The 13,631-nt window shown below is 39.4% G+C and overlaps 2 protein-coding genes across 8 annotated transcripts in view; both read right to left on the bottom strand.

The window, feature by feature from the left end:
* Nucleotides 1-7,011, bottom strand: part of LOC123878095 (serine/threonine-protein kinase Genghis Khan) — a 63,978-nt gene extending 56,967 nt beyond the window's left edge. For all 5 annotated transcript variants that reach the window (XM_045925155.1, XM_045925151.1, XM_045925152.1 and 2 more), the window contains exons 1-7: nucleotides 6,903-7,011; nucleotides 6,105-6,226; nucleotides 5,614-5,715; nucleotides 4,674-4,778; nucleotides 3,180-3,328; nucleotides 1,809-1,902; nucleotides 1,050-1,106 (exon numbers count right to left, since the gene is read on the bottom strand). In XM_045925155.1, coding sequence (XP_045781111.1) covers nucleotides 1,050-1,106; nucleotides 1,809-1,902; nucleotides 3,180-3,328; nucleotides 4,674-4,778; nucleotides 5,614-5,715; nucleotides 6,105-6,226; nucleotides 6,903-6,981 — 708 coding nt within the window. In that variant the 5' untranslated portion in view covers nucleotides 6,982-7,011. The remainder of the gene's footprint in view (nucleotides 1-1,049; nucleotides 1,107-1,808; nucleotides 1,903-3,179; nucleotides 3,329-4,673; nucleotides 4,779-5,613; nucleotides 5,716-6,104; nucleotides 6,227-6,902) is intronic.
* Nucleotides 7,012-7,714: 703 nt separating this feature from the next.
* LOC123878107 (serine/threonine-protein kinase mrck-1-like) lies at nucleotides 7,715-13,440 on the bottom strand. Of its 3 annotated transcripts, XM_045925178.1 has the most exons (4): nucleotides 13,288-13,440; nucleotides 10,600-10,812; nucleotides 7,995-8,069; nucleotides 7,715-7,853 (listed from the first exon to the last, which is right to left on the bottom strand). In XM_045925178.1, exons 2-4 carry the CDS (start codon nucleotides 10,658-10,660, stop codon nucleotides 7,735-7,737), a joined length of 255 nt encoding a protein of 84 aa, XP_045781134.1. In that variant the 5' UTR covers nucleotides 10,661-10,812; nucleotides 13,288-13,440; the 3' UTR covers nucleotides 7,715-7,734. The 3 variants fall into 3 exon arrangements, with proteins under 3 accessions (XP_045781134.1, XP_045781133.1, XP_045781135.1); XM_045925177.1 differs by lacking the exon at nucleotides 7,715-7,853 and having other exon boundaries at nucleotides 7,862-8,069; XM_045925179.1 differs by lacking the exon at nucleotides 7,715-7,853 and having other exon boundaries at nucleotides 7,862-8,069; nucleotides 10,600-10,809.
* Between the last annotated feature and the right edge of the window lie 191 nt (nucleotides 13,441-13,631).

Below are 13,631 nucleotides of genomic sequence, written 5' to 3'. Positions count from 1 at the left end.
GTCGGGGGTTAAAAATGGTTTACTACATGATTTTAAGTATTTAAATGACAAAATGCATAGAAGTTAGAGATTCCCGGCAGGGTTTGGCATTTTCTAATTTCTAAATCTCTGTTCAGGTGAGCGGCTTCAGCCTGGCTAGTTACCACCCTACCAGCAAAGCTGTGCCGCCAAGCGTTTAGCGCTCCGGTACGATGCCATGTAGAAACCAAAGGGGAATGGTGTGAATGAAAAAATGCTACACCCCTCCCAGGTTAGCCCGCTTCCATCTTAGAGTAGACTAAATCACTTACCATCAGGTGAGATTGCAGTCAAAGGCTAACTTGTATCTGAATAAAGAAAAAAACCGAAAAACGTCTGCTGGACATAGGTCTCTTGCAGGGACTTTCACGCCTGAATGTGAACTTTCTTATATCCATACTTCCAGACTAATATTATAAATGCGAAAGTGCGTCTGTCTGTCTCCTACCTTTTCACGGCCCAACAACTTACTGATTCTGACGAAATTTGGTACAGAGTTAGCTTATATCCCGGGGACGACATAGGCTACTTTTATCCCGTAAAATCAAAGAGTTCCCACGGGATTCCTAAAGACCCATCCGCTTAACCAATTTGTATGTTTGGTACCGAGGTGGTTTGCGTCCCTGTAATTGGCATAGGCAACTTTTTATCCCGGAAAAACAAACAGTTCCCACGGGATCTTTAAAAACCTAAACCCACGCGGACGTAGTCGCGGGCATCCTCTATTAGTTTATAAACGCACGAAGTTGCCTCAAAATTTGCCCTAAAATGGAGATTTTTCAAGGGTCAAACTTTCAAAATAAATATAATTTGACTAAATTTTGTTATTTTAAAGCATAGATACTGGAGAGATAAATCGATATGTGGCTTAGTCATAGATCCAGAATAACAAATAATAGAAAAATATGCCTAATACGTTTGTATGGAGAAGTGCGTAAGATTTAAGAGCGTTATTATTTAAGGTGACCCTACCTTAAATAATGACAACGGATATCTTTAAAAGACCCTATAAGGTCAAATAAAAACCTTACCCTTAAAATTTCAGGCGATATGTAATCCGGAGTGCCTACTGCTACATTACTTTGTACCTGCAACAAACAACCATTTTATTTTTTTGATATCATCTTCTTTGTAGTAAAACTTATATTGACTTGATATCTTTTTTCTATATTTAAAATAGCCGCCAAACAGAACAGCTGTTTCGTGCCGCCATTTTTATCGAGTATTTTTAAAGTGCCAAGTAGTGCAATAGATAAAAAGCCCAATTTTTTTATTTCTTCTCATGGACGGTGGTAATCACTTAGCATTAGGTGACCCGTCTGCTCGTTATTTTTATTTAAAATAAAACCAGCCAAGTTCGAATCAGGCTTGCGTACTCAGGTATTTTCAGACATTTCGCACGATAAATCAAAAACTAATGTGCATAAAAATAAATAAAAACCTGTTTTAGAATGTACAGGTGAAGCCCTTTCCTATGATACCCCACTTAGTATAGTTATCTTACTTTGAAAATTGAAAATACTAATTATTTGTTCATGAACACATTTTAATTTTTTTTTTGTGATATAACCACAAATTCATGGTTTTCGGACTTTTTTCCTTTACTTGTCCTATAAGACCCACCTACCTGCCAAATTTCATGATTCTAGGTCAAAGGGAAGTACCCCATAGGTTTTCCTGACAGACACGACAGCCCGACAGAGAGATCCTACAAGGGTTCCGTTTTTCATTTTGAAGTAGGGAACTCTAAAAATGGAAACACACCCATATTTATTCTAAATATGACTTACTTTTCCATCGTCACCTAATCGTAAGCACGAGCCAAAATCTGCTAACCGAATATGTCCGCTTGCGTCTAGTAGAACGTTGTCTGGCTTTATGTCCCTGTAAATAAATAAAATTCGTATATACATTCAAAGTCTCGATCACCGCCGTAAGGTCGCCGGCTTATCGGTGTTTTATAGGATATATTTCGGAGAGTGTGCACAGGAACTTTTCGATCTCGTCCCCCCTTCACCATTTTACCACCGAACCGCAAGACGTCGGGCGAGTTTCCATCCTTATGTCGTCGACATTCCATCTACACGCACGAAACGTTTTGCGTCTTCATTCCTCATACGCATGGCTAAGGTTTGGAATACTCTTCCGCGATCTGTGTTTCCTACCAATTACAATCCGGGTATCTTTAAAACAAGAGTGAATAGGCACCTTCTAGGTAAACGCGTCCCATCTTAGACCACATCATCACTTTCCATCAGGTGTGATTTGTGGTCAAGCGCTTACCTATAGTGAATAAAAAAAAAAACATACTAACTGATGCCCGCGACTTCGTTCCCGTGGATATAATTTTTATAAATCCCGTGGAAACTCGTCGATTTTCCAGCATGAAAAGTAAGCCTATCTGTTAACCCAGGGTATAATCTGTCTACATTCCAAATTTTAGCCAAATCCGTCCAGTAGTTCTTGCGTGAAAGAGTAACAAGCATCCATACATCCATCCATACATACAAACTTTCGCGTTTATAATATTAGTAGGATTAATTAAGTATTCTTGTATTCATCATTTTATAATTCTACCTTGGCTTTTCCTGCATGTTTTGCAGTGGGAGGGCGGGCGGTGCATATCGCATGCTGCATGTTGCACCATACAGATTTTTCTGGTATAGCGGGTATTGTATATCACAGATTTTCGCAAAATAACGCCTGCTTCTATACAACTAGATACCCGTGAGACGCGTACAGACAAGCAGACAGACGGACAGACAAACAGACAGACAGACAGACAGACAGTGTAGAGGCATGCAGCCTCTTCTAAGGCTGGCAGCTGCGAATATCCTGCTGGCCTTGGCGAACTCCGGGCACCACATTCACTCCAGAGATATCAAGACCGAAACACCTCGGTCGAGCATCAAGCTCCGGCCCTCGTTTTTCACCATAGTTCCAAATGTAAATACGGCCCATGTAATATACAATCTAAATATGTGAGCAGCCTTTTATTATCATTTATTATACGCTGCTTCAACAGACAGACAGGCAGACAGACAGACAGCAGAGTACCGTTTGGGTACCGAACCCTAAAAATGGCATTTTAAAGAGTAAGAGGGGGGGGGGGAGGAGAGAGACCGGGAGAGAGAGCAATAGAAAGAGAGAGAGAGTCTTACCGATGCACATATCGTAATTCATGCACGCTATGCACGGCTAGAACCATCTCGGCGATGTAAAATCGCGCCATATCCTCGGGCAGGCGGTCTTCGAACTTTGATAGTAAAGTAAGCAAATCCCCGCCGCAGTAGTAGTCCATCACCAGGTACTACGAAAATCAAAAACACATTATAATACGTATTACCCGTGCGCATTAACATGGCACCTGGCTCGAACACAATTCCTCCTCCCACTTCCCCGCGCGATGCCCCGCTCTCGCCGTGCCGCTACTGGTCTCGCACGGCGCGGCGGCACGGCGAGAGCGGGACATCGCGCTCGGAAGTGGGAGGAGGGTTGTTTTCGAGCCAGGTGCCATGTTAATGCGCACGAGTTATACACAAGATAAAGTTGAAAACCACAACCAGACTGCAATCGTAAAGTACAAGTGTAAATTAAAAATTTATAACACTCCCGACAAGTGAAGGTTACAGTAACTAGAAAAGAGCTGATAACTTTCAAACCGCTGAACCGATTTTCTTGGATTACAGCTAAGAACACTCTCGATCAAGCCACCTTTCAAACAAAAAACTAAATTAAAATCGTTTCATTAGTTTAGGAACCACAGACAGATAACAGATACACAGATATACATGTCAAACTTATAACACCCCTCTTTTTGGGTCGGGGGTTAAAAATTGATTTTCTGTCGCTTGGTATATTTTAATGTTGTTGTAATTTATATTCATGAGCTCGGAATTTTCTTCTCTTTCATTTAACATCCCAATAAAGCAAAAAAAATTTTGTAGACCTCCACTTTTTTTGATGTAACATTAAAATATAGCCTATGTCACCTGAACCTTTACAAAGAAACAATTGACACCTCATTCATCAAAATCGGCCCAGTAGTTTAGGCACTACTGCGGAACACACCGAATCTGGATACAAACATACATACATAGACTGCTAAAATCATACCCCTTCCTTTTGACTTTGCCACAAAAATGAGAACTCACTTTCATTTTAACTCATCTTTAATTTATGGACTAAAATCGTACTTTTGACATGACAGTTGACAGACTTACAATGCGAGTGAATTCTATACAAACTATACAAAATTTCACCAAAGCGGCTAGCGGCTTTATAAGTACTGTACTGGCCCCAAGTTGCCCCAACAAAGCCAAACCTACTAGGGCCCATGAGTAGCCGGTCGACGGTCAACAGGGGGCAGGGCACAAAGCCTAAGAAGATGTCTGTTGTAGGAAACAACAATTACGGTCAAATATGTCGAGGGCACTTACAAGCTACCAACAAATTTGACCAGGCAAGTCATAAACTTTAATTGTTGTTTCCTACGACAGACATCTTCTTAGGCTTTGTGCCCTACCCCTGTTGCCCGTCCATCAGCTACTCATGGGCCGTAGTCGGCTTGGCTTTGTTGGGGCAGCTTGAGCCAGTACAGGTACATATTCTGTGAAAATATCAAATCGCTCGTGTTTAAATCGTGAAAGGCTCACCAAATTGTGTTCATCTTGGAAAGCGTAATGCAAGTTGGTGATCCATCTCCTATCCCCAAACACTAGCACATCGCGTTCTTCTTGAAAACACGCCGTGTCCGCACGCTGCAACAAAGGAATACGGTTTTTTTATTCCATCACAAGTTAGCTCTTGACTGCGATCTCACTTGGTGGTAAGTGATGATGCAATTTTAGGTGGAAGCGGGCTAACTTGGAAGGGATATGGCAGTTTTTTACTAAACCCCTACCCCCTTCACACCACAGTTAGTTACCTGGAACAAATGTTTTAGCTCACCTATTTTTTTCCTCTCTCATCTGGCTTTACACAGATTAGCCAATGTCAAGTTTGTAGTTATTTACAAGTTAGGGAAACTATATAAGTATGGACTTCGTCTGTGCCGGCGCTCGCCAACACACGAGCGGCGCCCCTTTAGAGCGCTTCCCAGTCAGTTCCATCACCAAAAAAACACGAGTGAAACACAAAACCGGCCACTTTTTACAAAAAAAAAACACTCAAACAAGTGTAAATTAAAAATTTATAACACCCCCGACAAGCGAAGGTTTCATTAACTAGAAAAGAGCTGATAACTTTCAAACCGTTGAACCGATTTTCTTAGATTATAGCTAAGAACACTCTCGATCGAGCCACCTTTCAAACAAAAAAAACTAAATTAAAATTGGTTCATTAGTTTAAGAGCTACGATATCACAGATAAATAATCTAATAATAATCTTTATAATCTAGATAATAATCTTTATTTTCTTAACAAAACAGTGTTTACAAACTTTAGTGTGAGGCCCTGCCTCCTGGTGAAGTGAAAACTGTGTTCCAGGAGGCAGTGTCTTCCCATGAAGATACACACGTCAAACTTATAACATCCCTCTTTTTGGGTTGGGGGTTAAAAAGGCACCGCACGCGCGCAGCAAATGTCCTAGCTTACCTTTAACATCTCCCATTTGTTGAGTATCTTCATGGCGTACACTCTGTCCCCGGCCGAGGCTGACACAGTACTGCCCGTGCTGTTCACACCGCACTCGGTTCCCTGGAACAAATATTTTACACGATAAATCAAATGCTATCTATGCATAAAAATAAATAAAAATCAGTTTTAAAATGTATAGGTAAAGCCCTTTCATATGATACCCCTCTTGGTATAGTTATTTTACTTTGAAATTTGAAAATACTAATTATTATTATTATTTATTATTTATTTGTTCATGAACACATTTCAATTTTTTTCTGATTTTTTCCTAACCTACCTACCTGGCAAATTTCATGATTCTAGGTAAGAAAAACAAGAAGTACCTTATAGGTATTACTGACAGACACGATGGAGGGATGGTCAGACAGACAGACAGACAAACAACAAAGTGACCCTATAAGGGTTCCGTTTTTCCCTTTTGAGGTACGGAACCCTAAAAAAATGGTTACCTGCATAAACGAGGCCCGTACAACGCACACTTCCCCAAACGCGCCGCGCCCTATCACCTTCACCAGCTCGAAGTCATCCCTCGACAGCCGCAGCCGCTTCAGAGCCGTCGCCACTGGCTTTACTGCAATCATAATCATAATTTATAACTCGATCACGCTAAGTTTGCATATAAGCTACAGTTGGCGCCACCTCAAAAGGTCTCCGACCTTAAACTTACTACAGACAGTAACTAGAGCCTCAATAGCTCAACCGGTAAAGGAGTGGACTGAAAACCGAAAGGTCGACGGTTCAAACCCCGCCCGTTGCACTATTGTCGTACCTACTCCTAGCACAAGCCTGACGCTTAGTTGGAGAGGAAAGGGGAATATTAGTCATTTAACATGGCTAATATTCTTTTAAAAAAAAAAAAAAAAAAAAAAAAAAAAAAAAAAAAAAAAAAAAAAAAAAAAAAAAAAAAAAAAAAACTTGCGCAGTGGGTAATGTTATTTGACATCTCATAAAAAGCCTCTGACCTTGTACCTGCGCAGTGAGTGATTTATCGGTGTATGGCTAGAGCATAAGCAATGCCCAGAAGAGTTGATGCATGAAAATGAGTTCACTCACACTTCGCGCGCGAAATGAAAAGTAAGAGTGTATATCTCAGTCATAAACCCCATTTTTTCCTCGAGTTAAATATCTAAATGTCTCAGATAAAATGGCTTGTTTTATGCCCTACACATACAACCTACTATTTTTAGTAAATAATTATCTGATTTAATCATAATCAGTCCTCAACACTGCTAGTCAGCTCAACATACCGTATAGTATAAAGTCCGCGATCGCCTTCTCTCGCCGCAGGCTGCTGTTGCAGCACTCGTCGTACAGCACTAGCAGCATATCGATCAGCGTCTCCACACTGAGGCCTTGAGTCCTCAACACTGCTAGTCAGCTCAACATACCGTATAGTATAAAGTCCGCGATCGCCTTCTCTCGCCGCAGGCTGCTGTTGCAGCACTCGTCGTACAGCACTAGCAGCATATCGATCAGCGTCTCCACACTGAGGCCTTGAGTCCTCAACACTGCTAGTCAGCTCAACATACCGTATAGTATAAAGTCCGCGATCGCCTTCTCTCGCCGCAGGCTGCTATTGCAGCACTCGTCGTACAGCACTAGCAGCATATCGATCAGCGTCTCCACACTGAGGCCTTGAGTCCTCAACACTGCTAGTCAGCTCAACATACCGTATAGTATAAAGTCCGCGATCGCCTTCTCTCGCCGCAGGCTGCTGTTGCAGCACTCGTCGTACAGCACTAGCAGCATATCGATCAGCGTCTCCACACTGAGGCCTTGAGTCCTCAACACTGCTAGTCAGCTCAACATACCGTATAGTATAAAGTCCGCGATCGCCTTCTCTCGCCGCAGGCTGCTGTTGCAGCACTCGTCGTACAGCACTAGCAGCATATCGATCAGCGTCTCCACACTGAGGCCTTGAGTCCTCAACACTGCTAGTCAGCTCAACATACCGTATAGTATAAAGTCCGCGATCGCCTTCTCTCGCCGCAGGCTGCTGTTGCAGCACTCGTCGTACAGCACTAGCAGCATATCGATCAGCGTCTCCACACTGAGGCCTTGAGTCCTCAACACTGCTAGTCAGCTCAACATACCGTATAGTATAAAGTCCGCGATCGCCTTCTCTCGCCGCAGGCTGCTGTTGCAGCACTCGTCGTACAGCACTAGCAGCATATCGATCAGCGTCTCCACACTGAGGCCTTGAGTCCTCAACACTGCTAGTCAGCTCAACATACCGTATAGTATAAAGTCCGCGATCGCCTTCTCTCGCCGCAGGCTGCTATTGCAGCACTCGTCGTACAGCACTAGCAGCATATCGATCAGCGTCTCCACACTGAGGCCTTGAGTCCGGGGCCCTTGGAGGCGGCGAGAGACGAACATCGTCTCTATTTGCTTTAACCGCTTTATACCTAGAACTGAAACATGGAAAGAACAATGGCAATATCCGTAACACCACGGGTGTAATGGATATTTGTATAACTAAATTTTAATGTGTAATTAAGCTTAATAAAAGGAAGCTATTTCAAAATCACAGATAGATACTTCAATTTTATATAAGTGCTTGTAAAAACTCTATGCCTACTGTAGAAATAGAGTATAAACCCACAGAAATCAGAATAAGCATAGAAGTGTTAAAGAAGAGTAGGATTGTTGCTGCACCAATTGACAGTAGCAGAGTAAACTAGAATGAGAAAACTCGGTTTGATCCTGAATCAACATCTGCCAAATATGGGCTAGGGGAGACGCCAAATCCAAGATACCTAGTAATTTGAATTTGTTGTGGGCTCTACTCAGAATTGGACGCGTTTGGAGCCCTCATAGCTTTAGTTATAAGTTTCATAATAATAAATTTATTGTCGGGAACTATGATAGTAATCTTGATTCCATAGAATTAAATTTTATTTTATGATGATTTGGATGGAAATAGTATGTTATTTCAAATTATTTTCGTACATTTTTGTGTGATAAGAGTATGCTCAAAATCGGCGAGGGCGTCACACGGTCCTCATATAAATACAACAGATACTATTTCTATTATTTTATTAAGAGTTCTGTGAATACAGCTAATATGAAGCTAAATCCATACTTAATATTATAAATGCGAAAGTGTGTCTGTCTGTCTGTATGCTAACTTTTCACGGCCCAACAGATTGACCGATTTTGCTGTTTGGTACAGAGTTAGCTTACATCCCAGGGATAGACATGGGCTACTTTTTATCCCAGAAAATTAAAGAGTTCTCATGGGATTCTCAAAAGTTCACATGTTTAACCCATTGATATGGGTACAGTGATAGCTTGCATCCCAGAAATTGACATAGGCAACTTTTTATCCTGGAAAATTAAATAGTTCCCACAGGATGGGAGAGCCTCAACATCTTAACGGTTGAGGAGCGGACTGAATTCCGAAAGGTTGGCGGTTCAACCACCACCCGTTGCACTATAGTCCTAGCCATTCCTGGCACAAGCTTTACACTTAATTGGAGGGGAAAGGAGAGTATTAGTCATGACTAGCTGTGCCCGCGACTTCGTTCGCGTGGAATAGTGACTTTTCGGGCAGCATGTACGTTAAAAATATTCGCCGTGATTCTTTAAATTGGCATAACTTTTTTATTTATGAACCGATTGACATGAAATAAACACTAAATGTAAGTGAAGCTTACTACAATATATTAGTGAAAACCGTATCGAAATCGAATAAGCCGTTTCTGATATTAGCGTGCACAAACACACAGACAAACAGACAAAAAAAAAATTACAATTTCGGGTTCGGCATCAATATAATAACAACCCCTGCTACTTTTTTTTTATATATTTCCATTGTACAGACACCACTTTTCTACAATTTTATTATATGTATAGATTAGCACGTCTAATATTCTTTTTAATAAAATAAAAAAGGATTGAATAAAACTCTAAATACACGCGTGCGGAGTCGCGGGCACCATGTAGTAGCTTCATAAGTACAATCTACAGGAAACATGGACCAAAAAAACAATGCTTCTAAAACAAAAAGGATATCCCATGGCCTTACGCGAACAATATAATGTGCTACATTGTAATTGCCCACCATTGCACTCATTGTGAATCAGTGGCTGTGAACGTTTTAATTAATTACTCCATGCCTCATAATTAACTTTCATCATCATCATCATCATCATCAGCCTGTGGACGTCCACTGTTGGACATAGGCCTTCCCTATAGAGCGCCACCACACCCGGTCCTCAGCCTTCCTCATCCAGCCACTTCCCGCCAGCCGCTTTATATCGTCGGTGCATCGTCCATAATTAACTTTACGGACAGTTAATGATGCAACCTTTATACAATTTAGAAATACTAGTTTTTACTACCTCAAAAGGAAAAACGGAATCCTTATCACTTTGTCGTCTGTATGTCAGTCTGTCTGTCTGACCATCTGGCGTGTCTGTCAAGAAAACCTATAGACTACTTCCCGTTGACCTACAATCATAAAATTTGGCTGGTAGGTAGGTCTTATAGCACAAGTAAAGGAAAAAAACCGTGTAGTTATATCAAGTGGGGTATGGGCTTTACCTATACATTCTAAAACAGATTTTTATTTATTTTTATGCATAATAGTTTTTGATTTTTTTTTTTGATAGAAACCTCGGTGCGCAAATTTGACTCGCACTTAGCCGGTTTTTTTATCAATTACTAGCTGATGCCTGCGACTTCGTCCGCGTGAATTTAGGTCTTTAAAATCTTGTGGAATCTCTCAGAAATTCTGGAATAAAAAGTAGCCTGTCACTCACCAGGTCCCTAAATCCATGAAAAACTGGAACTCTTAAGTGCTTGGCTGCATTGTCGATACAATGGTATCAGAGATAATAATTAGGAGATTATAAATTACCAAGTATCGAATTCAGGACCTCTTTTTTAAGCCCTCATCAACGGGCTGGGGAGGTTTTAACTAAAATATGAAATTCTCACCTGGTACATTATTCGTTGGAGCCAATGCCCAATCAGGCGATGAGTCTTCTTCCTCAGACATTGTCGTTACTCACAAACAACACGTATCAAATCAACGTAACACTAAAGGACATGTCCATTTGCACTTGCACTTTCAGATTCACAGAAAGAAACTATTTGAATGTGCATTATTTAGCTGTATCAGTCCGAATGTTTTGTTCCATTTTCAAACTTCTGAAACAATAAGGTTTTTCCTGATAGTTTCAAGGACCACTACCAGAGTGATCCTGAATTGACATCTGTCAGATATTAGGCTAATATCTGACAGATATAATTGATGCACTCATATAATCTGATTATAATCCACATAAATGACTGATTGCAGATAGTCTAGAAATATAAAAAAAAAAAAGATTAGGCTACGGGTGAAATCAAAGGAAAAATCATTTCATAGTCCTAGTGTCAAATGTAGGTAAAAATTGATGCCTGCCAGTGACGTCAAAGCCGAGGCATTTTGCAACTGTTGTTAACTTTGCCTCTACTAATACTAGTATGCTGGACCTGCGATTACAAATCTGCTTTTGATGCAACTTGATTTACACCATTTTAAATGTTGTATAGAAGCAGGTGTTACTTTGCGGAAGTCCATGATAGACAAGGAGCCGAAAGCTAAATTTGCTATAATCCGCCAAACCAGACAAATCTGTATGGTGCAACATGCACCATGCGATATGCACTGCCCGCCCTGCATGTTTAGCAGTAGGAGGGCGGGCTGTGCATATTGCATACTACATGTTGCACCAATAACATTTGTCTGGGTTGGCAGATTATAGCAAATTAAGCTCTTGGTTCCTTGTATTACACCATTTTAATGCTGATAGCAGCAATGAGCATCATATGAGCATAGTCAGAACTAAATGTTAGTGAGGAAACATCTATATTATATACTAATATTATAAAGAGGAAACCTTTGTATTTTTGTATGTTTGTATTGAATAGGCTCAAAAACTACTGGACCGATTTCAAAATTTTTTTTACCATTACTTAGAGGGATTCTTCCGAATCCGTATAGGCTATATTTTATCCCGGAAAATAGATAGGATTGTTCGTGGTAGTGAAAATTGTGGAGTAAGGCGTCGAAAAAACTGCCATATGTTAACGATTCTCGCAAACTAAATGGTTAAAGATGTATGGTTGACTTCTATAGAAAAGTTGTAGAACTCAATAATGCCCCCGTGCGAAGCCGGGGCGGGTCGCTAGTCTGTCTATATAGTGTCAACACGAATACCATTTGACAGTGTCAATTTTAATTCCCATCACACTCAGTGCAGTGCTTTAAATTGGCACAACTGTTATTTTGTATGGACACAGCTTTTTAAGCTTACTTGTTATATACTTGTTATCTAAGGCAGCAATTACACCTGTAAGTTTTACTCATGTAAGTAGCTCACATAAATAATTAACAATAAATTTACTAATGTAAATGTACTTATAAGAGTGTTTACATTAGTAGATTTGTTGTTAGTTCATCTGTAAGCTACTTATGTTAGTAAAACTTACACGTAGGTGGCTGTATGTGCATTTCAGTGGTAAACATTAATAAACATTTGATCACTATTATAGCAGAAGTACCTAACCTAATTGTATTTTCTTGGAATCAGTAAAAATACAGAAAAATAATAAAAAGTTAAGAAAATAATAACACAATTCTCATGATTGTTGCAAAATATCGATGACACTCAATCAATTAATTTATAATTCAGTATTTTTTTTTTACTTATTATTGTTATGCAGGTAAGTGTTTGTATAGCTTTTAAAATACTAAAAAGTACTATTGTAACTTAATTAAAACGTTTGAATTAATCATCAGGGTTTTCCTAGTGTACTCAACATTTTTTTTGAATTAAATTCAAATCCAAAGAAAACTTAATATATTCTTTTGATATAATGCTGAGTATGAATAACATACATAATATATGATATATATCTTAATATCCAGTGATGAGGAAACTATAGAGATTTGTGGTAAATAAAACTGTGTTAAACAAAAATAGGCTCATTATTTATGGGGCTACAAAAGTGTGTGGGTGTTGTCAAAGTTTACAAGGGAATTGAGAGTTTTCAATTAGTTTGAACCGTTATTAAACTACTAAATACTATAAAATTAGTAAATATTAGGGACTGTAAATTAACTATAATTACAATTACAATTAGTTCTTATGGGTTAGCAATTATTGAAACAAAACCTATGGCACATAATATCCTATTGACCAGGGCAGTAGGAAATCATAGACGATTTTCACTATTGTGTACCTATTCGAGAAATATAATGCTTTCTATTCATTTAATACAAGGTTGCGAATGTCAGTTGATACTGGAGCGCTTTCGCAACCTCAAGATCTGAACTTTATTTAGACAGCATAGCAATTTATACACAAAAAAACCTAAGGTTCAAAGCCCATGACATATCGATACGTTTCCGCATCAAGACTATAAATAAACCAATATATGTACACGCGTGTTATTTGCGTAACTTAATTGTGTATTTATCAACAAGTTTAATGCATGAATTTGTATCGTAATACTCCGTACACCACCACAAATATCTTAACCTATATTTAATCCAATCGATTGTTATGCAAAAACACCCTAATGAGTCACCATCATCACTTGTGTAGCACAATTGCATTGTATAACTGCAATATTCACCTGATTATTTTTTAAAGTTTATATCAGTATTGGTGCAGCTAATAATTTTCAACATAAAAATAATTTTCGAGTCTTTCGAAAGCAGACATTTTTCCTCGAGTTTTTTTCTTTTTTCCAATTGTTCAAAGAGTAAAAAAGTATATTATCACCAAAGAGAATATAACCACCACCTTAGACTATGAGAAGACATGGAGAAGACCAAGAATCGAATTATTATAATTTTTTACTAACCATACTATGATGAGAGCCATAGATAATAAAGAGCAAAGGATGATTGAGTACCTACAAACCTATTCTACAAACCTATTCTACAAACCTATTATCTATTATAATCAATGCTACAA

The sequence above is a fragment of the Maniola jurtina genome, chromosome 25 (genome assembly GCF_905333055.1).
Source record: "Maniola jurtina chromosome 25, ilManJurt1.1, whole genome shotgun sequence".
Lineage (NCBI taxonomy): Eukaryota > Metazoa > Arthropoda > Insecta > Lepidoptera > Nymphalidae > Maniola > Maniola jurtina.
The sequence above is the reverse complement of the archived record's forward strand: the minus strand, read 5'-3'. Positions and strand labels throughout refer to the sequence as shown.